Here is a 22,771-nt window from a genome sequence, read left to right on the forward strand (position 1 = left end):
TGGTACTGGGGAGTAGCGTGCGGCGTCCCGGGGCACAGCGGGAGGGGCAGCTGGGCCCCGGCCGTGCGGTAGCGGGAGGCCACGGTGCCGAGCAAGGTGCGGGGCCGGTAGCGGAAGACGGAGAGGTAGGCCCGGGCAGGAGTGACAGGCAAGCTCCTCGCCCGGGCCCCGTTGGCAGAACAGGCCTGGCAGCCGGTGACCGGTCCTCCCCCCTCTCCCAAGCCGCCTCCTCTCGCCATGCCGAGCCCCCGGAGCAGCCGCGAGCGACGCGCCGGCTGCAGCAGCGGCCGCCCCGAGTTCCTGTCCCTCGTGAGCCAGCGCAGCCCCGTCTCCCCCGACAGCCCGTCACGCCGCAAGGAGTCGGGCAGCTCCGCGGCAGCCCCCATGCCCGAGGAGGACTGCATGAAGCTGAACCCTTCCTTCCTGGGCATCGCCCTCAGCTCCCTGCTGGCCATTGACCTTTGGGCATCCAAGCGCCTGGGCGTCTGCGCCGGAGAGGGCTCGACCTGGGGCAGCGCCCGCCCCCTCATGAAGGTCATCGAGATTTCGGGGCACGGCATCCCCTGGCTGCTTGGCACCTTCTACGGGCTCTGCCAAAGCGACAGTTCAGCAGCCAGAGAGGTGCTGCTCAACCTGCTCTTCGGTGAGGCTGGGGACTCACAAAGGGGCACTGGAGGCAGGGGCTGGCTGCAGCCGAGGGGGGAGGATAGGACCTGAAGGAGGGGGCAGAACTGAGCAAGGCTCAGTCGTCCTGTAACCCTGAGGAATCCAGATGATACTGAGTAACTGGTGCAGGCTCATCTGGGGTCCCTGGTGGCATGGATATGGCTCATCAGTCACAGCTGCAACCACACACAGTGAAAGTCCTGACAGGTAAACTGCTCCTGCAGTTGCACAAAGCACTCAGGGAACTGAACTCGCTTTTACTTCCTCAGCTTATCAGCAGAGCACATTCGAGGTGCAGCTACCTAGTACTGAGACACCACCCCATTCCCTGAAAAGCTGCTCTGCCACACAGATGTCTACACCCTTGGACTCCCTGCAGGTAGTGCCTGCATGGATTGTTCTGTATCAGCCAGTGAGGAAACTTGATTTAAAGCATGCGTTTTAATCTTGTGTGGTGTAATATCCTCACCCCCCATTCCCCCTCTGCCAATGTCCTGTCCTACTATGTGTACTTACTCATTTTTGCTCTTTTAGAAACTAGGAGCTCCAGAGCAAACAGACCTTTTCAGATTCCTAGTTCTTACTCTTTAAGCTAAATGATTAGTATCTCACATTTGTAATTTGAATTGAAATTTGCTTGGTAAGAAACATGGTTTTGTGTATCTTTTTCATTTAGCAGCACATGGTTAAATTACAGTCCCAAAGCAGAGCAGAGGGAAGGGACCTGGAAGCCTCCAATTTAACATCTGCTCCAAGGAGGTCTGTTCCAGTACCAGGGTCTTGTCCAGCCCTCAACCCTCCTGCTCAGAGCCACCCACTTTTCTGGGGCGCTTTCCTGGGACTGCAGCACTCATATGGGAAAGGAGCATTCCCTAATGTTCAGCATGTCCAAGAACCATATCTAAAAAAAGCAACTGAACAAGGTTTACATGGAGGGGAGATTGTTAAATTAAATGATTAACCAAAGGGAATGAACTGAAGGGACCAACAGATTTGTTGTCCAGAAACAAGCCTTAGGACAAGCAGAAGTTGGTTTCTCTCACAAGACTTCCTTGGAGGAAGTACCCCTGGCTCTGAGCACTGTGCCAACAACGCTAACAGGGAGGCAGAAAGCACTCTCCCCTACAGGAGAAGCTGCTCTTGCCAAATACTCACTCAACACTCCTCACAGATGCTTTACCTCAGACTTTTACTGTAACAGCCTTTAGCTCTCTGGGGGCAAGCCACCATTTTTTAAAATCATCCTTTATTAAGCTATTGAAAACCAAAGTGTGGTTAACTTTCTGGCATCATTCCCCCAGCAGCAGGGAAGATTTAGACTGCAGGAGCTCTGGCACCACACAAGCTCAGAGCCCCTCACACCGAGTTGTGGCTGAGTGCTTGAAATGGGTTGGTCATTCATGAACATTTATTTGACCCTTACCCACCAGGGTAAGCAAAGCAGTGCTGACTCAGCACAGGCTGTCAGGGAGTTGTGGGTCTATTAACTCCTCTGTTGCCTTCAGGTTAAGGGTTGGTTTGAGCCCCGAGTCTTGTCAAGATCAGATTTTACACACAAAAGCCCTTGGATACAAGCCAGACAAAGACCTACTGTTGGCTGTGGCAGGCAGATGTCTGGCATGCAAGGCTGCATGCAACAAGAGGAAAGATTGAAGATATGCTCATGCTGGAGAAGGCCAAGCATTGGAATGTTTTCCCTGCCTCAGTTTTGTAACAATGGGAAACACTGCCTTCTCTTACCTTGTTTTGGTAGCCAAGTGCTTTCTCCTTAGCTAATGGCTTTGCTTTGATTCTTACTTTGTTTTCCATGGAGAGAAAAAAAAGCAACTTATGAACAAACACAAAACCAAAACCTTGCTCACTCACTGTTACTGTTTCCTAGCATTGCTGCTGGATCTCGTGATGGTGGCAGTGGTGAAAGGGATTGTCAAGCGGCCACGGCCCACCCACAACAAGATGGACATGTTTGTCACCATCTCAGTGGACAAGTACTCCTTCCCATCAGGCCATGCCACCAGAGCTGCCCTGGTCTGCCGCTTCGTTCTGCGCCACCTGGTACTAGCCGTCCCACTGCGAGTCCTCATGGTGCTCTGGGTTCTCATTGTCAGCGTTTCAAGGGTCATGCTGGGCAGGCACAACATGACAGACGTGCTCTTTGGTCTACTGCTGGGCTACATGCTGTACAGTGTGGTGGAGTACTGCTGGTTGTCCCCGCTCAGCGCGCCTGCCCTCTTTGCACTCTGGAGACACTGATGACTGGGTTCCTCCCAAAGGAAAGGACATGCACCTGGTTTTCTAAGCACGCACAAGGAGGGGATATTGGGACTTAAGCTCGTACACTGAACCCCATCTATCCCACCAAGACTTCAACACTAGCAGCACTGCAGGCTCCTGGGCCTGCATTTTGGTGCCGTCTTGCCCTGTTGGGTAGGGTGTGCACAGGTCAAGCAGCTGCACTGACTGTTGTGCCATGAAAAAAAAAAACCACAAACAGTCCCTGCAGAGCCCAGGGAGGGGTCAGCACATTCATGTGGCAGCTCACAACTGGTACAGTGAATCTGCATGCTTTTGCTGGGCACCTGCTGCATTAGCCCATAATGTATGTGGTAGCTGTGGCTTCTCTGAAAATACACTGATCATGTTATGAGTGCGCCCTGCACAGCCCAGTGTATAAAATATGCCTGAAGGGCACTCTCTAGGGTCTCTCCTCAAGTTTATGAAGGACTCTGCCTTCCTAAGCAGTGCATCTCTTCCATTGCTCTAGATTTAAGTACTACACAGAAAACAGATCTTAAAGCACTGAGGACAGAGGCACCTGGCTCCCAGTGTCATGGAGAGAAAAGGTGCAACCAAAGGTTTGGCCCATTCATTTCATCTCCAAAACAGCAGGTAATGGAGGAAGCATCTGTAACAGCACTGCTCCTGAAGACCTTGTGCAGAACTTCATAACTGCTTTTCCCCTCCACAGGGATTTTAGTCTACCAGGGATACAGCACATTCACAGTAGTTCCTGCTTGCCAGTCTGCTACCAGCATACTGCAGCATGAGCCCCTTCCCCATCGCCCAGCAGCCCACACTCACCCAGGCTGCTGGGTAACCCCAGGAGCCGAGTCTTACCTGTACCTCCTGTAGCAAGAGGCTCTGGCTCTACCAACCGCCACCACAGCTCTCCATGCTGGCTGGTGGGCTGGCTCTCCTGCCCTAGCACCATTAGTCCTGGCAGCCTGTATTTCACAGAAAACTGCTTGTCTTTGGCAGAGCACCCTGAGGCACTTCTGTAATAAGCCAGTGATGAGACTATGCCAAGAAAACACAGCATCCACACCAACAAGAACCACAGTCAGGTAAAGAGCGAAGGCTCTGGACTGGACTTAAATAGTGCTCGTGGCATGGGGAGGGAGGGGTTTTGACCCAGGTGAGGCTCATCATGGCCATTTGGGTCCATTAGCACACTCAATGCCTGGAAAGCATGGATTAAGTCATATTAAAACCAGTCAGTGTTTTATGCTTGCTGTTTCTCTGGGTGAAGTGTGCAGGAGCAGCCTGAGGACCGCTGGTACAAGCATCCTATTTCTGGCCATCACCCACCATCAATTATACAGGGGCTGCAATGAAAGCACTTGATACAGCAAGGTTCCCCTAGAGCCCAGCCCTGAGCTAACAGCTGTGGGTTGGCACTCCAACAACCAAAAAAAAAGCAATCACCTGGTTGCACTGCATGCTTGGCAGCAGGCTGGGCCAGTCCAGAGTGTGCACAGCAGCACACAGCCCTCCCACCTCAAGGCAGAGATGAGCTCTCTGGTGGCTGCAGATCACGGGCATGCAGTACACACCAATGTTGTCAGTGTTTGAGGCGATCGGGCTTATTGAGCTGTGCCAAAACATCCTAGCGCTACTCTTTTCCCAAACACAGGGTGCTTTTTGTCCAAGTGTTCTTAGAGCCATTGGGATCTTCCTCTCCAGGCAGAAGGAATACGGCAGCAACTCTGTGCATATGTGGTTTGTTCCTATGTACATGTGCATGCCAGAAGTTGCTCCCAGCTCACTTGAAAGACCCTCCACAAGCTGCTTGGTGGCACCTGCTATCTCCAGTGCACAGCCCCACTTTGTCATGGGCTGCCCAGCCACCCTGTCACCTCTGCTGTTTCTTTCCACCTTCCCCAGCTAGACCTTTGGTCTCCTCTTGTGATAATTACTTGTAACTGCTGGTGACAAGAGACTGGTGCTTTCTGCTCAGTTTGTCCCATAGTACCTCTGCCCACTGTGGAAGCCCTGAGCAGATGTGTCTGTGTGCACTGCCCAACACACACTACATCCTGGCCAGGCATGGGGACAATGGCTTTCCCGCTGACATCAACAAGCTGATCTTGACTGAAATGCCATGGTTTGTCCATGATGCACTCCCAGAGTCACCTGTGCCTCATGGTGCAGTTCAGCCAGGTAATGAGCCCAAGCACAGGTGGAGGCAAAGTCCAAGGCTCTGCCATCTCTTATAGCTGCCAAGGAAGAAGGGCAAATTCAAAGGCAACCTGCACAGAGATTTCATAGCACAGCAGTGGGGTTGAAAGCTGGAAGTCCCCTGTACCTGTCACCTTGGCCATCCCTGCAGAGCCTGAATGAGCCAGAAGCCAGCTGCAAGTGGAGCAGTTAGAGAAGCACTGCCAGTGCTGCCTGCTTGCCATTCCCGTGCTGATCCACTTGCCGATCTGCCAGCCTGGTAAGAAATGCTTCTGATGCTTTTCGACAGACAAGCAGAGTGTGGATTGACAGCTTGGTGCCTCTGCCCAGACAAGAGGTCAGCCTTGTCAACAGCAAGGGACAGAAAGAGCTTTATTACACCTTTATTACAGCTTTATTTACTGCAAACATACTATGACTTTTAGAAGGTTAAAAACCTTTCAGCTGTGGAGCTTGGCCTCTCCACAACCCTGCTCTGGGGCAAAGTTCCCCTGACACAGGAGAGCAAATTTCCCCTGCAGCCCCCAGGGGCTGTCCAGCTGCAAGTGTGCCAGGAGCCAGTGGTGTGTTCCAGAGCCACCTGGTCTGTGCCTCCTGCTGCCAGGGAAAGCCTTTTCCTAAACTGCCCCACCACTCTGGCACCAGCGACACCCCAGAAGCACAGTGCTCCTCACACCCAGGTCCTGCTTGCCCCACCTGTGGCTCCAATGGCTCAGGAGTGAGCTATGGCTCCAGGGACACTGTGCAAACATGCCCAGCCCAGGGGCAAGGGGGACATAGGCAATGTGGTAACTGGTGCCAGTGGAACAGCTGGAACCATGTGTGCTCCCAGGTACCATGGTTGGGATGATTCTCTGTCATGGTTTAAACCCAGACAGCAACTAAGTACTACCCAGCCGATTGTTCACTCCTCACACCCCATGGGATGAGGAGGAGAATAAGAAAAAGGTAAAACCCATGGGTTGAGATAAAAACAGCTTAATAATTGAAATGAAAAAAAAAATGAACGGGAAAAAAGAAATGGGAAGAAAATCCAAGAAAGACAAGCAATGAACAATACAATTGTTCAGTACCTGCTGACTGATACCCAGCCTGACCTGAGCAGCAATTAGTCCCTTCTGGGTGACTCCCCTAAGTTTATATACTGCGCATGACATGCTGAGGTATAGAATACCCTTTGGCTAGTCTGGGTCAGGTGTCCTCTCTCTGCTCCCTCCTGGCTTCCTTTGCATCTCCTCTCCTGCAAAGCATGAGAGACTAGAAGTCCTCAAAGGTAATCAGTACTTAGAAACAACTAAATCATTGGTTTGTTATCAGCATTATTCTCAGACAAAATGCAAACCACAGCACTACACAAGCTACTAAGAAGAAAATTAACTCTATTCCACCTGAGCCCAGGTGAGATATAAGGACACCCTGATAATAGGAGGTAAAAATTCAGACCAGTGTTCTTTCACTGAAGATACACACCACAGGCAAAGGCTGCATTCCACACCCCATGGCAGCACATGCTGCACACATGCACACACATGCAAAAGTGAGGCAAAACAGCCTCACTCAGGGTAGTCACAGTGGCACAGTTCAGTGTCACCCTCATCTCCTGCATGCAGGCCCCACTGCTGGGTAGCTGGGGACATGCAGCAGTGATTGGGTTCCTGGCCACTACAAGCCAGAGCCACACAGCTGCCGGCTATCAGTGCACTCAGCATCCACAAGCTTTTGTTTTCAATGCCATGACCTGCCAAAATCCGCAGCATGGCCGCATCTCAGCCCTGAGCCCAGGAATCCCCATGGCAGCATCAGCATCGTTATGCGCTCACAGGTCCTCATGAGCCCTTTGCGGGAGCAGGCGCAGGCAGGAGGTGTGGCAGGGCAGCAGGGAGTACCTGTAGGTCATATCAGCAAGCACGTTTTATGACAGCCCAGCTGATCTCAGTCAGCCCCCGAAGTGCCATCCCTAACCAAGTGGCACCGTGCACCCCCGCTGTGACCCACCAGGCTCCGCACACCCCCAGGTGTGTTTTGCCCCAGGACAAGACTCCAGCATCCCTGCCACCACCACAGTCCTGCAGGACACGGCCGCCCAGAAAGTAGCCATCAGTGGTGCCGGTGCCTCCGGCCTATGTGCCCTGAAATGCTGCCTGGATGAGGGGCTGGTACCCGCCTGCTTTGAGAGGAGCAGAGACATCGGGGGTCTCTGGCTTTTCGAGGTAAGCCCCGCGCTGTGTCAGCCTGGCCCTTGGTGCCTGCATGGACAGGACATGTTGATAATTACAGAGTTAAAAGTACAGAGCAGCATTTGTTTACTTGGTATTCTCACCATGGGGACCTGCTGCATCTCTGCCTGTCCTGTAACCCCATGTCCCTGCGGTTTCCCTGTGCTGCAATTCCTGGAAAGGTGCCTGACATGGTTGGTTACCTCTCCCCTCTGAACCTGTGGCGAGGAACACTGCCGGAAAAGCCAAGCAGGCGTCTGGCCCAACCGGTTGCTGGCTTCCTCTGCTCTGTGTGGGAGGAGTGACCAAGTGGGAGGCCCCTGTCACCGCTGACGTGCACCATAAAGCCAGGCCAGCGTCAGGCATCCAAGTTTGGGACAACTGAGCACAGATCTTCACTGACTCCCTGCCAGCCGCTTGCATTCCCTGGGCTGCTGAACCCACAGCTGCAGGTCAGTGGAGGGGGTGCTGGTGGGTGCCAGCACGCAGCAGGTGCCGGTACGGAACCTTCAGCATTTACCCTGGGGAAGGTGGAGGGCAAGGTGCAGATTCAGGGGCTGTGTCCACCATGGTGGGAGCCATGGGTCCCCGTGGGAGGGCACGGCACTCCAGCATGCCTCCATTGCTTGGACATGCCATGAGGGGGGAGATTTCAAGGATCCATATCTCCTGATAGCACTTCTTCCAGGTGTCTGGATGTAAGCACTGCAATGGTGAAAACCCCAGCATTGACCCGGTTCCTGCTGCTGGAGCAGAGGGATAGCTGTACTCACAGTCCCAGACAAAACTTTGGGGCCTGCCCCTAAGCTTGTGACCATTTTGGGGCAGAGGACCAAACTGCACAGCTGCAACCTGTGCCTCTAAACCCCCTTCTCCGGCACTGTCTCCAGGCAGAGACCAGAGGTGGAGGGCAGAATGGCAAAGAGGGTGGCCATCATTGGAGGGGGCAGCAGCGGCCTGTGCGCCATCAGAGCCTGCCTGCAGGAGTCACTGGAGCCCATCTGCTTCGAGAGGAGTGGGGACATCGGAGGGCTCTGGAGGTTTGAGGTAAACCCTGCTGGCCACATGTCTTGCTGTGGGTCAGCACTGCAGCAGCTGGGGGATCAGTGGCTGCTTCTGGGGTGGCATGCAGCTGGCTGTGGCAGGGTCCTGATGGCGAGCTGAGGGCAGGGGCTCAACATAAAGAGCCACCACATCAGCCCCAGCCATCCGTCTCCATCATGGTGCCTCACCACACAAGGCCATGCCCTGCTCCTGTAGGAACATCCCGAGGAGGGCCGCGCCAGCATCTACCGCTCTGTCATCATAAACACCTCCAAGGAGATGATGTGCTTCAGCGATTTCCCCATACCTGAGGACTTCCCCAACTACATGCACAACTCCAAGATCATGGAGTACTTCCGCATGTACGCCCAGCACTTCGACCTGCTGCGCCACATCCGATTCAGGGTGAGAGCCGCCAGGGTCTGGGCTGAGCAGTGAAACAGAGCGGGGGCACAGGGTGCCTGACGCCCGCTCCCCCTGCACCCAGACCAGTGTGTGCCGTGTGTCCAAGCGCCCCGACTTCGCCGCCACGGGCCAGTGGGAGGTGGTGACGGAGAGGGAAGGGAAGCAGGAGGCGGCCGTCTTTGATGCTGTGCTGGTGTGCACCGGGCACCACACCGAGGCCCACCTTCCGCTGAGCACCTTCCCAGGTACTGCCCCACACCCGGCTATGAGGAGAGACCCCAGAAAGCTTGGCTGTGGCAGTCCCTATTCTCCCTATTGCTCTTCCTTCTGGCCTCAGCATTTCCCTGCCTTGAGACAGCTCCAGGAGAGCTCTCATGCTCCCCAGGAAAGGGTCTGCCAGGGCCAGAGACACCTCCACAACTCAGTGTTTCAGGAGGTGACCCTCCAGCCCAGCGCCCAGGAAGCCAAGCATCCCTCCTCCCTGCCCACAGGAATCAACAACTTCAAGGGCCACTACATCCATAGCCGAGACTACAAGGACACTCGGGACTTCACAGACAAGAGGGTCGTTGTCATTGGGATCGGGAATTCAGGGGCAGACCTGGCCGTGGAGATTAGCCAAACTGCCAAGCAGGTGAGCAGCAAGATTGGGGTCCCAGTGGCCAGGGCAGCGCCTCGTGGGACACTGCCAGCTCCACAAGGACACCAGCACAAACATGCTGGCACAGACACTGCTCTGTCCTGGTACTCACTGCAGCTGGCGGTGCTGGCTCCCACTGTCCCAGCCTTCGTCAGCTGAGACTCGATCCTGTATGGATACCCCAATTTCCATCTCTGAGTCCTGGACTGGGGCTGCCCTTGGACAGCTCCCTACTTCCCTGCCCCTGCTAGGTGCTGACCACCAGCTCTCTCTTCCCTCCTGGTCTTTGCTGAGTGCTTGGCCAGCAGGAAGAGGACCTACCCTGGGGCAGGCACGTGTCTCCCCTGTGCAGCCCCTCAGCACCTGCAAAGCCTTCAGGAGGCAACGCTTACTTCCTTACCCAGGTCTTCCTCAGCACCCGCCGTGGAGCTTGGATCTTCAACCGTGTTGGAGATGAGGGCTACCCCATCGATACAATCATCACCACCCGCACCAACGCGTTCCTGAAGAAGCTGCTGAGCCAGTCCACGGTTAGCAGCTCTGTGGAGAAGCAGCTGAACGCCAGGTTCAACCACTCACTCTATGGCCTGAAGCCAAAGCACAGGTGCCAGCAAATGCTCCCCCTTCCCAGGAGGGACCCTCTGCCTCCCGCGTGTCCAGCACTGCTCAGCCATTCCCGTGCTCTGTGTGCCTGAGCTGGGCCAAGGCACCAGCCCTGGAAACCTGGTTAATAGCTGTGTGGTGCCCAGGCAATGCTCCGGGGAGCCACCACGGCCCCTTCCAGGGAACCTTGGTGCGGTGAAGCGCTACCTGCCAAGCAACCCTGTGGGAACAGCCCCACTGGAAATGAGCATCCCTGTGGACCCACATCCCCAGAGCAGGGAGCCATGGCTGGAGCACAGCACTGAGCAGAGACACCCACCGCAGAACTCTCATGGCTCCTTGTGCTTTCAGGGTCCTTGACCAACACCCAACCATCAACGACGACCTGCCCAATCGCATCATTTCGGGCAGGGTGCTGGTGAAGCCAAACATCCAGGAATTCACAGAGACATCTGCCATCTTTGAAGGTGGTACCAGGGAAGACATTGATGCTGTGGTCTTTGCCACGGGATACAGCTTTTCCTTCCCCTTCCTCGAAGGCTGCGTGAAGGTGGTAGAGAACCAGATTTCCCTCTACAAATTTATGTTCCCCCCTGACCTGGAAAAGCCAACACTGGCTTTCATCGGCCTCATCCAGCCGCTGGGTGCCATCATGCCCATCTCCGAGCTCCAGTGTCGCTGGGCCACCCGCATCTTCAAGGGTAAGCGAGACAAACCTCCCCTGTGGCTGCAGCCTAAGCCAGCACCCCTGGAGCTGGGTAAAAAGGTGCCCAGCCATGGCTGGGAGGAAGCAGCTGGCTGTGCCATCCTGGCAGAAGCCAATGGCATGGCCAACGTACATCCCAGCCGTTGTTGCCAGCACTGCCACGCTGTGGCTTATCCTCCCTAGGCTTGAACAAGCTTCCCCCACGACACTGCATGGAGGCGGATATCAAGCAGAAGAGAGAAGCAATGGCAAAACAGTAAGATCCCCCTGGGAACAGGGAGGGCACTCTTTTGGGTACAGCTGAGGTTGGGCATCTGTCCTGTCCTGTGCTGCTTCCAGGCACACTTGGCATTGCCAAAAAATGGCAGGGATGTGCTCAGCTGCTCTAAACCCACCCTTCTGATCCTTCCCAACGGTAGTCCATTCAGTACCACCTTGCTGGCGTGCGAGGCATCTGCCAGTTCTGCCTCTACCACCCGCTCACCCTCCATGTCCACAGGTACGTGAAGAGCCAGCGGCACACCATCCAGGTGGATTACATCCCCTACATGGATGAGCTCGCCTGCCAGGTGGGGGTCAAGCCCAACCTGCTCACCCTCTTCCTCACCGACCCCAAGCTGGCGCTGGAGGTAGCCTTTGGGCCCTGCACACCATACCAGTACCGCCTGCGGGGCCCGGGCAAGTGGGCCGGTGCCAGGGAGGCCATCCTCACCCAGCGGCAGCGCATCATCAAGCCCCTGCAGACGCGGCTCGTGGAGGAGCACCCACCAGCTCCTGCCTTGCCCCTCTTCTTCAAGCTGGTTGGAGCTGTGGCCATCCTCGCCATCGGTTTTGCTTACTTTTAGGTGACCCACAAGTGTGCAAAGGGATGTGCCGGGCGTGCGGCTGTTCATCCCCTGCCCCCTAGTAACCTGTGCACCCCAGTGCTGGCAGGACCCCTCCTCCTGCCCCACGTCGCCCCGCTGTGGCCACAAGCCCAAGATGCACAGAGCCTCCACAGCTTTCGAAATAACACCCCAGTGCCCGGTCTCCGCCTTTCCCCAGGAAGCCACAGCCAGGGGCAGAAGAGGAAACCTGCTCACGCACACAGTAAAATCCAGTCCCTCTCAGCCTGCTCTTTCAACCCAGTAGGGACACACCAGGCTTTTCTGTCACCTCTAACCCAGCCATGCGACCACTGGCACACTCACACAAGAGCTGAGCGGCAAAGGCACAGCAGACTTCCTAACTGGATAAATGCGTTAAACAGAGACAGGTGTCTTTCCCGTTATTGGCACCACCATGATACCCTGTGCACCCACAGGACTCACGCGGCTTTGAGGTTGGCTCATGCCCGCACCCCATGGCAGCACATGCTGCACACGTGCACACACATGCAAACGTGAGGCAAAACAGCCTCACTCAGGGTCGTCACAGTGGCACAGTTCAGTGTCACCCTCATCTCCTGCATGCAGGCCCCACTGCTGGGTAGCTGGGGACATGCAGCAGTGATTGGGTTCCTGGCCACTACAAGCCAGAGCCACACAGCTGCCGGCTATCAGTGCACGCAGCATCCACAAGCTTTTGTTTTCAACGCCATGACCTGCCAAAATCCGCAGCATGGCCGCATCTCAGCCCTGAGCCCAGGAATCCCCATGGCAGCATCAGCATCGTTATGCGCTCACAGGTCCTCATGAGCCCTTTGCGGGAGCAGGCGCAGGCAGGAGGTGTGGCAGGGCAGCAGGGAGTACCTGTAGGTCATATCAGCAAGCACGTTTTATGACAGCCCAGTTGATCTCAGTCAGCCCCCGAAGTGCCATCCCTAACCAAGTGGCACCGTGCACCCCCACTGTGACCCACCAGGCTCCGCACAACGCCCAGGTGTGTTTTGCCCCAGGACAAGACTCTCCAGCATCCCTGCCACCACCACAGCCCTGCTCTGTGCCAGCCTGCCCCACACTAGCAGCACAGCCAGCATTGGAATTGATTATTGGCAGGTAATGAAGCACCTCTCCCCTACTTTGCATATATATGACTATGAAACCACATGAAAGACAAACTGCTGTGACATCGGGAGTCTCATGTCCTTTCACAAGCCCTTTCTTCACAGTCTCATCCACCCCTTCCCCTGCTGGTTTGTTCTTTGCCTCCTCCATTCCTTCCCCACCCACCCTTTTCCCAACTGACCCCACTGTCTATCCCAGTCCCAGTCCCTGTCCTGACGAGCCCTTGTCTGGAAGTCCAACTTCTTCCTCTCCCTGCTTCTGTGGTACTCACCCATGCAGAAGTACCGAGCACTTCCTCCTCTGTTGCTTTGGCTCTCCCTTCATCAGGGGAAACGCCAGAGCTCATTTCTGCCCCCACCTATTGAAGCTGTTTGTTGGCTTTTCCCCTGGAAACCCACCAAGATGACAAGCTTTTCACAATGTCCTGATACACAGTGGTAAAGCCTGGGAGGGGGACACACCACACCAAGCCACAATGGGTTTTGAGTTGCCCCAGTTACAGTCCACTGGTTCTGCCCATGGTGGGTCAGAAAAAGGACTGAGGAAGCAGAGCTAGGGCAGCAGCACCCAGCTGCTGGGGCAGAGACTCATCAGGCAGGATTGGCCACATAGCTGGAAGAGCAGGAGTTGGCTCAGGAACTGGTGAGACCTGATGTGGCAGCTGGGGCAATGACATCATGGACAGCTTCAGGAATGCCCTGCCTCATCAGGGGCAGGGGTGGGAGCAGGGAAACTGAGACACGAGACCCCACCACACGCTGATACCACTCATGGCCCTCTTCCCTTTTATGTGGGGTGGGCAATCACATGCATAGGAGTGCTAAGTGGAGGGGTAGGTGCAATCACCTGTGGCTTAACCCTGCACCCGCAGGCACAGTGAGGCACCAGGCAGGCAGCCCTGGGGTCCCTGGCAAGTGCCAAGCCATGCCCCACTACCACAGGAGCACCCCGAGGAGGGCCGCGCCAGCATCTACCGCTCTGTCATCATAAACACCTCCAAGGAGATGATGTGCTTCAGCGACTTCCCCATACCTGAGGACTTCCCCAACTACATGCACAACTCCAAGATCACCACCACATGAAGAGTGCGCATCACCACCACATGAAGAGGCACAAAGAGGCTTGGTTCCTTGAGACGAGAGGTTCAAAGAACCAAACCTTTGGTTCCTTGAAGGCAAAACAGACCAGACAGCCTGGTCTGTCTCGCCTTCCTGCTGTACCAGGGCCACAACAGGTCCTGTCAGGGGCAGCCCCGAGGGCAGGAATCACTCTGCAAGCTCTGCCTGTGGGTTGATCGGCAGAGAGGTGATGGGGCAACAGGGAACTTGATCAACAACGACACTTTGGGAAACGGGCAATAAATCTAGTCCCCATGCAGAGGGGACTAGGGATCATGCTGTGTGGGCTGTCTCCGTCGCTGCTGTCCGTCCCAAGGCATCTGTCCTGTCCACACCGGGCCTCTCCAGCTCGCAGGCAGCACCGTGGCCATTGCCCCCCTCAGCCAGCCTTCCCAGCCCCGCAGACACTCCTGAACCCGCCACCTCGGGGCCACAGCCCTGCCCTCAACCAATATGGCCGCCCGCCGGCTGCGGCGCAGGTGAAGCCGCGCGGCCCTCGGTGCGCCAGGCCCGCCGCCCTTCACAACAACGAGCGAAGCCGCCCTCAACAAACATGGCGGCTGCCCGGCAGCGGGAAAGCGGGTCCGCGGGAGGGAGGGAGTGGGGGCGCGGCCACAGAACGGCGCGCGGGGGCGGGTCAGAGCGCCCCGCAGAGGCTGGTGGCGGCGGCGGTGGGGGTGTCGCCATTTTGGACGGAGGCGGAGAGCGGGGCGGTGGTGGCCAGGTAGGGCTGCGGTCGGGAGCGGGGGCTGTCGGCGGGTGTCCCGGCGGGCGGGGCTGAGGGTGGGCGGAAGGCAGCTGGCCGGGCGCTGCTTCCCGAGTGCTGCTGCGGGAGACGGCGGGTGAGGCTTGGCTGGGCATCCCCACGGGGGACAGCGCGGTGGGTAACGGTGGCCTGGACCCCTCATTGGTGGCCGTGGCCGTGGCCGTGGCCTGCAGCCGGCTCGGAGCACCTCAAGAGCACCCTGTCTCTAGCCGGTGCGGCCAGCTTCTCCTAAGGGCCGTGGCAGGCACCCATCAGGGAAGGAGGGCGGGTGGCGGCCCTGCATGCCGTGACAGCTCTAGCAGCGCTTCGCGGAGCCCTCATGACAGCCCTGCCAACGCCACTGCTTGGCAGAGCCTTCACCCCAGTCATGCCTGCTTGGCAGGATCCAGAGGAGGGAGGCTTTCTTATTCCCGGTTTCCCAGCTCATTCCCTTAACCTTATGGCAACCTCTCGGCTAAGCTCTGGTTTCCTTCTCTGAATGAGGGAGGCAGGAGAGTCTGGGCAAATCAGGCTTCCCTGGGTACCTTCAGCACCAAGAGGTGTCTGCCAAGCAGGCTGTGGGCAACTGAGAGTGCTGAACAGAGACCCCCATCTCTCCAAAATAAACCTCAGCCTGGCTGCTGGTGATTCCCAGTCCAGGTCGCTGGCTGGGTGGGAGAGGCAGCAAGTGTGACACATCTCAGGGGGAACTGGTGTATTTCGTGTGTCCAGGTCAGAAGCAAAGTGGGGAGGCGGGGCTGGTTGAAGCCTAAGGGGCTTTGTGATCCAGCAGGCAGGCACCCACCTTATTGCAGACTGTAGCTGGCAGCAGCTTGCTGCCAGACTGGGAGCAGACATGCTGAGACGCTGTGGAGGTTTGCTTGGGTTTTGGTATGGGCAGTGTTGCCATCAGTGACTTGAACATAGTTGTGTCACACCATCAGAGCATGCTGTGCTACAAGGGTTTGTCTGAATGCAAGAGCTGTAGAAGTTAATTCAGTAAAGCCAAGTGTCGCAGACTATGCTCAGAGAGCTCACTGTCCCAGCGAAGCAGGGTGCCTGTGTGTGTGATGCAGGAGGTGGGGTGGGCTTGTCTGCATGGGGTTTCTGATACCATGCACCAGAAAGAAGCCAGCGCCTGGGAGGAACCTCAGGAAATGTTAGGATAGCGTAACCTGCAAGAGACAGCAAGAAGGAATGAATTCCTTTTAGAGACAAGAAAGGAAAGCTTTCACATCTGTTAACACCTGCATGTATCTCTCAGGTCTGTCTTGGTACAAGAGGATGTTCAGCATTTCCTACCTTCCTCCCTGTAGATGAGAAGTAAGGGAGCCTTAGTGGAGATACTGGGGAAGAAGCTCCTCAACAGCAGGTCTAGTGGCACAGGGATAGATTTTATGAGAAGCTGGCTGAGCCTCCTCCAGGGCAGAGGGGGAAGATGTCAGAGCAAGTGGTGCAGCTCATCTGACCTGGATCTTCAGGTATGCTTGATCCTCACTGAGAGGGGGGGTGGTATGGGTTAGCTGTCCTCTCAGACTGACTTTTAGCCCTCAGGATTTAAGAAATACTTTGGTAATTGCTCTGTAATGTTCTAAAGCCTGGCTTTGGCTGGCAGCCTTGCCTGGCACCCTTCATATAACTTGATCTTCTAAACAAATCCCTAAATGTCGCAGCTAAGTGCATGAAGCAATGCTGGCTGTCCTCTTGCCTTGCCCTGCAGCACCCATGATCAGTGTGGTAAGCTGAAAAATTAGCCTGTGAAGGGGCAAGAATCACAGTCCAGCTGCTGGAAACTGGGTAAGGCTTGAAGAGTCCCATGCAGCTTGCAGTGGCTTTGTTGTTTGTCCCAAGAGGTGTGTAGTTGTTCTTGGCTTTGTGCTATATGACCAGTTCTCCTCTTTTGCCTTCTCTGAGCTGGGTGATATTGGGGATGGCAGCCCATCTCCAGCTGCACGGTGGCACTGAGGCAGCTGGGTGGCCCTTCTCTCATTCTGGGACTCCAGGTGGCCAGGCAGATGCCAGAATGCACAGGGTAGTGCCACTGGTTAGGTTCACAAGCAGAACTCACTGTGCTGCAGCTGACAGGGTGGCTTGCCTGGTGAATCATAAGTGAATTCTGTTGAGAGCTGAGCTTTTTTTCACACACCACGGCATTAACCCCACACCTTGGCCAAGCTCCACCTTGGGTGATTCAATTCAGACACTTCAACTGCTCCCTGTCACCATTGCCAGGCGCAAGGCTCTGCTCTTCTGCCTGCAAGCTCTTGGAGGCTTGGGATCTGTTAAACAGCTGCTACTTTCACTCTTTGTCTGTTTTCCTGCTGTATGTAGGGGATTTGTATGTGGAGCTTGACTGTAAGACTGTGAAAGAGGCTTTGTTCACACCAAGCAGTTGATTTGCCAGTAAAGGTTGCTTGATTTTGCCCATCAGACCCTCTACTATGCTGGCTGCTGAGAACTCGTATGGGGTACAGAGTAACGAGTATGTGTTTTGGAATATAACAGTTACGAATGTAACTAGAGTGATGGTTCATAAGGATATGGCTATAATTAGGTCAAGCTATCTTGTTTATTGAATTCCCATTCAGCTCCCAAACTTGGCAGTGGAAATGAACTTTGGGCCTTTTTTAGGATTGCTGTCAGTCTCTGCTGGCAAAGAACACTGGGAATGACATCCTTGCTCCTCACCTCGCTGCCAGAGCCTGTGGGCACAGGCACACTGCCATCTTCTCTCTCTCACAGGGGAGGTGAACTGCCATGGGGAACACCACCAGTGAGCGAGTGTCAGGGGAGCGCCACAGCTCCAAGTCCCACCGCTCAGATGGCTCCGGTGCCACCCACCCTGCCAAGGAGCACCCACACAAGATCATGGTGGGCAGCACTGACGACCCCAATGTTTTCAGCTCCCATGATTCCAAGGTAGGGGCTAGCCACTGCCTTCCCTGTCCTGCCCTTTGGGCTCTGTGCTCCCAGCCACGTGAGGGGCCTATAGAGAGTTGGGGGACTAGAGGTGCTCTGCAGTGCTCTTGTCTGGGATGTGCAGCTGGGCTGGTAGAGGCCAGGAGGGAGTGAATGTGGTCCCGATTGTCTCTGTGTCTTGGGCTCTGTTTTTCTTACCTCAGATTCCTGGGGATAAGGAGTTTGTGTCGTGGCAGCCGGATCTGGAGGAGTCAGTGAAACCATCTCAACAGGCTCGTCCCACTGTCATCCGCTGGGCTGATGGAGGCAAAGAGGTCTTCATCTCTGGATCTTTCAACAACTGGAGCACCAAGATCCCACTCATCAAGAGGTAGCCTGTCACTCTTAATTCTCCTCTGCTCCATCATGGGAAGTGTTTCGCCTTCTCTGTGCTGGTGGCTGTTCCCTTTGCTCACCCATCTTGTCTATGTTCACCCAGGCTGGAGGGTCTGAGCACAGATATGTAGTCAGCTTCTTCCCTGGGTGGTGCTGATAAGTTGTACAACAGAGGGACAGGACAGGATGGGCCACTTTGTTTGCCCAGCTTGATGTCACACAGAAGCTTGTCCCAGCAGCAGAGCCCTACGCAGTTATCTTCTGGAAGCTGTCAGCTCTTTGCTTGGCTGTGGCCTTACCCCCTGCTTAGTTGTGTTGTTGCCAGGGGGGTTGTTTGTTTGTCCCTCACATATCTTCCTGCCCTAATGATGTTCTTGTCATTCCACAATACATGACCCTGGGCATAATCCCAGCAAATTGCCTGGAATGGGTTTATCTCAATTGTGGATTTTACAGACAGAGCTGCTGCACTTGCTGTCCTCATCCTGCAGTACCAGCACAGGGTTAGATGCTTTTCCCATGCATCCTCCCAGATGTGTCTTGCAGAGGCTGTCTGTAGCATCAACTTTCTCTGGACATGTGGGGCTGGACTGCCTCCTGTGCACTCCTTCCAGCTGGGCTTCTGAGGGACTGAGCCACGCTAGTGCTCTGAATGCTCACACTTGTGTTGTGCCTCAGATCACTGACAATGAGCAAGCCTAACCCTGCATGAAGGCGTGGTGGTAGAGGGGCTGACAGTGCATGTTTTCTGGGACCCCGTGGAAGAGCACCATCCAGAGCATCAACAGGGTAATGCTGTTGCACCTCTTCTCTCTGCACAGCCACAATGACTTTGTCGCTATCCTGGACCTCCCAGAAGGAGAACACCAGTACAAATTTTTTGTGGATGGCCAGTGGGTCCATGACCCATCTGAGGTAATGCTCAAAGCTTTATCCCTGGAGACCTTGACTTCTGCAGGATACTAGACACGATGTAACTGCAGCAGATGGGGGGAAAGGAATAGCAGAAGGTGTCTGCTGAAACAAAAGGGGCATCTCAATCCCATGAGTTCTTTGAGAGGCTGGCTCCTCTGGGCTTAGACATGCCATATAGGGAAGTTTCGGGGAGGTGCTGAGGGGCAGGAAAACACCAGAAAGCCTTTAATTCTTATTGAAAATTGGCTGCATGGGAAGATGGGCTATGGGGTCAGCATTCACCTGGAGGTTCTTCTCCAAAATGAATTGTGGTAGCAGCAGGGGACGGAGAGGACGCTTACTTACCCATTGGCATGTAGCAGGATGGAGGATGAAAACAGGACGTGATGTAGGAGCATGGGAGTAAAGGGAAATCCTCCCAGTGTAAACAGCAGCGATCTGCAAGCGTAGAGCAGAGCTAGATACTGGCTGCCTGTGCTCTGAGGTAATGGTGCAGCAAAGACAGCTTGGGTGGGAGGATCTAGGAAGCATTGAGTGTTCTTTGGTGGGAGATGAACATAGGAAGACTCTTACCTCAGTTCTCTCCAGCCTGTGGTCACCAGCCAGATGGGGACGATTAACAACCTGATTCACGTCAAGAAGTCTGACTTTGAGGTGTTTGATGCTTTGAAGGTGGATTCCCTGGAGAGCTCAGAAACCTCAGGTCGGGGTGAGTTTTTATACATTAGAGCTTTGCATGTGCTATTTTCCACATCCTCTGTGCTGAGACTCCCTGCTCTGGGGGTGAACACACCCCCTGAGCAGAGGTAGGGGCCTGCACCTGCGAAGAACAGTGTTTGGCAGTGTGTCCTCAGCAGCCTGCAGCTGAGTCCTTGTCCCTATAGAAGGACTGTGCTGGTGTAACTTGTTCTGTGCTAGCACCATCGCAGAGCAGGGTCCTTGCCTGTGTATGGCTGAGGCAGCCGTTTCAGACTGGTGAACTCTGGGAACATCAGCCCGTTCTGTCTGCTCAACTGTAAGTCATGTGATCTGGGGTACAAGCTAGGTGAGAGCAGGATCTGGGTTATTTTCAGCAGCTACTCTTGGTTTTCATGCCAAGGTAATTTGTACTGGTGCTAGCTCATCTCAAGCCTCCCTCTCCACTTGTGTTACAGCAGCAGGTTAGGTTACCATGCAGACACCGGCACTGCTGGCTTGGTGTGTAATGCTAGCAGGTAGCTCAGTTGTGTTCCAGTCCAGGGCCCTCTGCTGTCTGCCATCCCTGGTATAAACCCTGTTTCAGACAGAGCTCAGCTCCACAGCCTTGCCCAACCTGGGCAGGAGATACTTCATTGCAGCCAGCAAGCAGCAGCACCTCCAGGGAGATGGAGCCCTTCTTGGATGCTTGTTGTTCCAAAATGATCAAGTCAGATGTGGTCGGAAGGTACATCCAGTCCAGCTTCTAGTGACCACAAGCTCCCATGGTTCCTCACATGGGTTGCGCAGCTGCTCTGTCTAGACCTCCTATTTGCCCTTTCTGGGACCTCCTCATCAGGCAGTCCTGCAGCACTGAGAGCATGCAGGCGTGCTGCTTGCTGTGCCCCTGCTGCACAAGGTACAGTTCTGGGCCAAGCTGGCTGCTTTCTACAGGTAGAGGGACCCAGCTGTGCTGAGGGCTGTGTGCAGGGGTCTTGGGGTGGCTTCCACAGATTGCTTTCTTTGTGTCAATGCACATACCAGTTTACAGTCCTGCTTGGAAATGCCCAGGACTCACCTGGCTGCTTTTTCCATTGTGAAAATGATGAGCTGTTACTGTAGGATACATGGGCATGGCTCATGGAAGATGTTTGTGCCTGAAAGACCCTGCTGGATCCTTCTTAGCTTCTTGGGAAGCGAGGCCTGCTTCAGCCATTTCATGTCTCCTTCTTTCTCTTATCTTTAGACTTGTCAAGCTCACCACCTGGACCTTATGGCCAAGAATTGTATGTATACCGGCCTGAGGAGCGCTTCAAATCCCCACCCATCCTCCCACCTCACCTCCTCCAGGTCATCCTGAACAAGGACACCAATATCTCGGTGGGTACCTTCATACTGCCCACACACAGGGAGCCACAGTGGGGTTGGAAGGGGAGTCCTGTCTGCAGGGACTCTGTTCTCCCCTTGGCTGGAGCCTCACCCTTGACATTTCCTGGGAAAAGCATCACATTTCCATTAACAACACTGGTTTGGCTCCTTACTCAGCCTGGTGCTTAGCTGAGTTCTGTTCCTGTTCAGAACAGCCAGAGACACCAGCAGCTCAGATTGCCTGAGATGGCAGCTCCCTGTGGTGGCTGGAGCTGGGGGGTCAGGGCTCTGCTGTTCCTCTGTGACACTCCTCTTCTCCTAGTGTGACCCAGCACTGCTGCCCGAACCCAACCATGTCATGCTCAATCACCTCTACGCACTGTCCATCAAGGTAAGGACAGGTCCCCTGAGGCTGCTGGGTGAGGGAAGTGAAGCTGCTGTAGCTCCCAGGAGCCTGTAGCACTTGCAGGGAGCAGACAACAGGGGGCTGGAGATGGTGGTGCAGGGGTCAAAGGAGCCACACAAGGACAGCTTAGCTGCCTGGTGAAGTGTGGTATGTGCAGGGGTGTAGGCTGTGGCTTCCTTACAGTTCTCTTTAGCTGCCTCCCTGCAGCCTGATGGAACTGGGCAGCCCTGGGCAATCCTGCTGTGTACCAGACCCTTCCCTTGCACTCCTTGTCACGGGTGTTGTACATGTCTTGCTGGCTCTGAGACTCAGGACAACAGGGACAGGCTGGGCAGCTCCTCAGGCTTGCAGAGCCCTCTTTCTGATGGCAGCTGTGGGGTGCCCCACTCCCAGGTTGGCACAGCCAGGCTGCACTGGGCTATCCCCCTCCTGCTCCCACTGACGCTGTGCCTCTCGCAGGATGGCGTGATGGTGCTCAGTGCCACACACCGCTACAAGAAGAAGTATGTCACCACACTGCTGTACAAGCCCATCTGAGCTGGGGCCTCACCCGCCCCCCACGCAGGACACCAAACGCCGCTTTGTCTGCACACACTGGGCCACAGGACTGTGCAAGAACTGACCGCTGGCTCCAGCCTCGAACGTGGCAGGGACGTGAGCCCTGGCAATGAGCCCAGGGCCACTGCAGCTTGTGACACTGTCCGATCCTACTGGTGTGGTTTGATTTAACCCGTGGTTTCTGCTCACCTACAGCTCCCCTTGGCTTCTCTGAGTCTCTGGGGCCACTTTTGCTGCTCACCAGAACACCTTTTCCTTGTGCCCAGCATGGAAAAGGCTTCACCTGCCCATCTTGTCCAGCCTGCGCAGGCCCCACGGTGATCCTGGCAGTGCTTCCAGGAACATGTCCTATCTGCTGAAGGTTGCTGTGCTGTCCTGGTGATGAGCTTCCAAGGCCACCTTGATCCCTACAGGCTGTGGGACAACGCAGCCTGCCCCATCCTGCAGCCCTGGCTATGGTGCTGCCCCACTCCTTGTGCTCACTAGCTTTGAGGAAGGGCTCTCAGCCCTGGCTGCAGCTCCAACCCTCTGCCAGGTTCAGCATTGAGCCAGCAGGAGGGAGGGTGCAGCTGGACTGGATGCAGCCACGCTTACCTGCCACTGGGACAGCACCGTCAAGGACTGAACGCACAGTCCCCAACATCAAGTGCTTCTGCAGGGAATGGCTGACTTCGTCACAGCCAGAGGGACACCATGCACGCCATGCTGGAGGGGCCTGGGAAGAGCGGAGCAGGGCACGTATCCCAGGACCCTGGCTACACTGCCTAGTGCCAGCGCAGTGCCACACAACAGGGTTTTCTCTATTTATTACAGTATTTATTGATCTCGATGCTGCTGGCCTGATGTTGGAGGGGGGCTTTGGAGCAGGTAAAGGGGAAAAGGGAGCAAGCAAGCGCCCAGTGGGGCGCAGAGCTGCCTTTGGGGTGGGGCCATCCAGTGCCTATTGCGCCTTGTTCTGTGGATAGCCTG

At 55.4% G+C, this 22,771-nt stretch overlaps 3 protein-coding genes across 8 annotated transcripts; all 3 read left to right on the plus strand.

The window, feature by feature from the left end:
• The first annotated feature begins 1 nt into the window (after position 1).
• Positions 2-4,171, plus strand: PLPP6 (phospholipid phosphatase 6). The gene is made up of 2 exons (XM_062616190.1): positions 2-643; positions 2,549-4,171. Exons 1-2 carry the CDS (start codon positions 238-240, stop codon positions 2,917-2,919), a joined length of 777 nt encoding a protein of 258 aa, XP_062472174.1. The 5' UTR covers positions 2-237; the 3' UTR covers positions 2,920-4,171.
• Positions 4,172-7,645: 3,474 nt separating this feature from the next.
• Positions 7,646-11,988, plus strand: LOC134162421 (flavin-containing monooxygenase 5-like). Its single transcript, XM_062616191.1, has 9 exons — positions 7,646-7,792; positions 8,231-8,387; positions 8,601-8,789; positions 8,872-9,034; positions 9,281-9,423; positions 9,834-10,033; positions 10,384-10,733; positions 10,922-10,994; positions 11,238-11,988. Exons 2-9 carry the CDS (start codon positions 8,256-8,258, stop codon positions 11,581-11,583), a joined length of 1,596 nt encoding a protein of 531 aa, XP_062472175.1. The 5' UTR covers positions 7,646-7,792; positions 8,231-8,255; the 3' UTR covers positions 11,584-11,988.
• Positions 11,989-14,503: 2,515 nt separating this feature from the next.
• On the plus strand, positions 14,504-22,631 carry PRKAB2 (protein kinase AMP-activated non-catalytic subunit beta 2). 6 transcript variants are annotated; one of them, XM_062616206.1, is made up of 9 exons: positions 14,505-14,565; positions 15,851-16,067; positions 17,329-17,505; positions 17,709-17,875; positions 18,702-18,795; positions 19,384-19,504; positions 20,717-20,850; positions 21,161-21,229; positions 21,638-22,631. In XM_062616206.1, exons 3-9 carry the CDS (start codon positions 17,344-17,346, stop codon positions 21,779-21,781), a joined length of 891 nt encoding a protein of 296 aa, XP_062472190.1. In that variant the 5' UTR covers positions 14,505-14,565; positions 15,851-16,067; positions 17,329-17,343; the 3' UTR covers positions 21,782-22,631. The 6 variants fall into 6 exon arrangements, with proteins under 6 accessions (XP_062472191.1, XP_062472190.1, XP_062472192.1 ...); XM_062616207.1 differs by lacking the exon at positions 15,851-16,067 and having other exon boundaries at positions 14,504-14,565; XM_062616208.1 differs by lacking the exon at positions 15,851-16,067 and having other exon boundaries at positions 14,565-14,683.
• The last annotated feature ends 140 nt before the right edge of the window (positions 22,632-22,771 follow it).

Source organism: Pezoporus occidentalis, unplaced genomic scaffold, assembly GCF_034315485.1.
Source record: "Pezoporus occidentalis ecotype Australia unplaced genomic scaffold, CSIRO_AGI_Poc_V1 ctg189, whole genome shotgun sequence".
Lineage (NCBI taxonomy): Eukaryota > Metazoa > Chordata > Aves > Psittaciformes > Psittacidae > Pezoporus > Pezoporus occidentalis.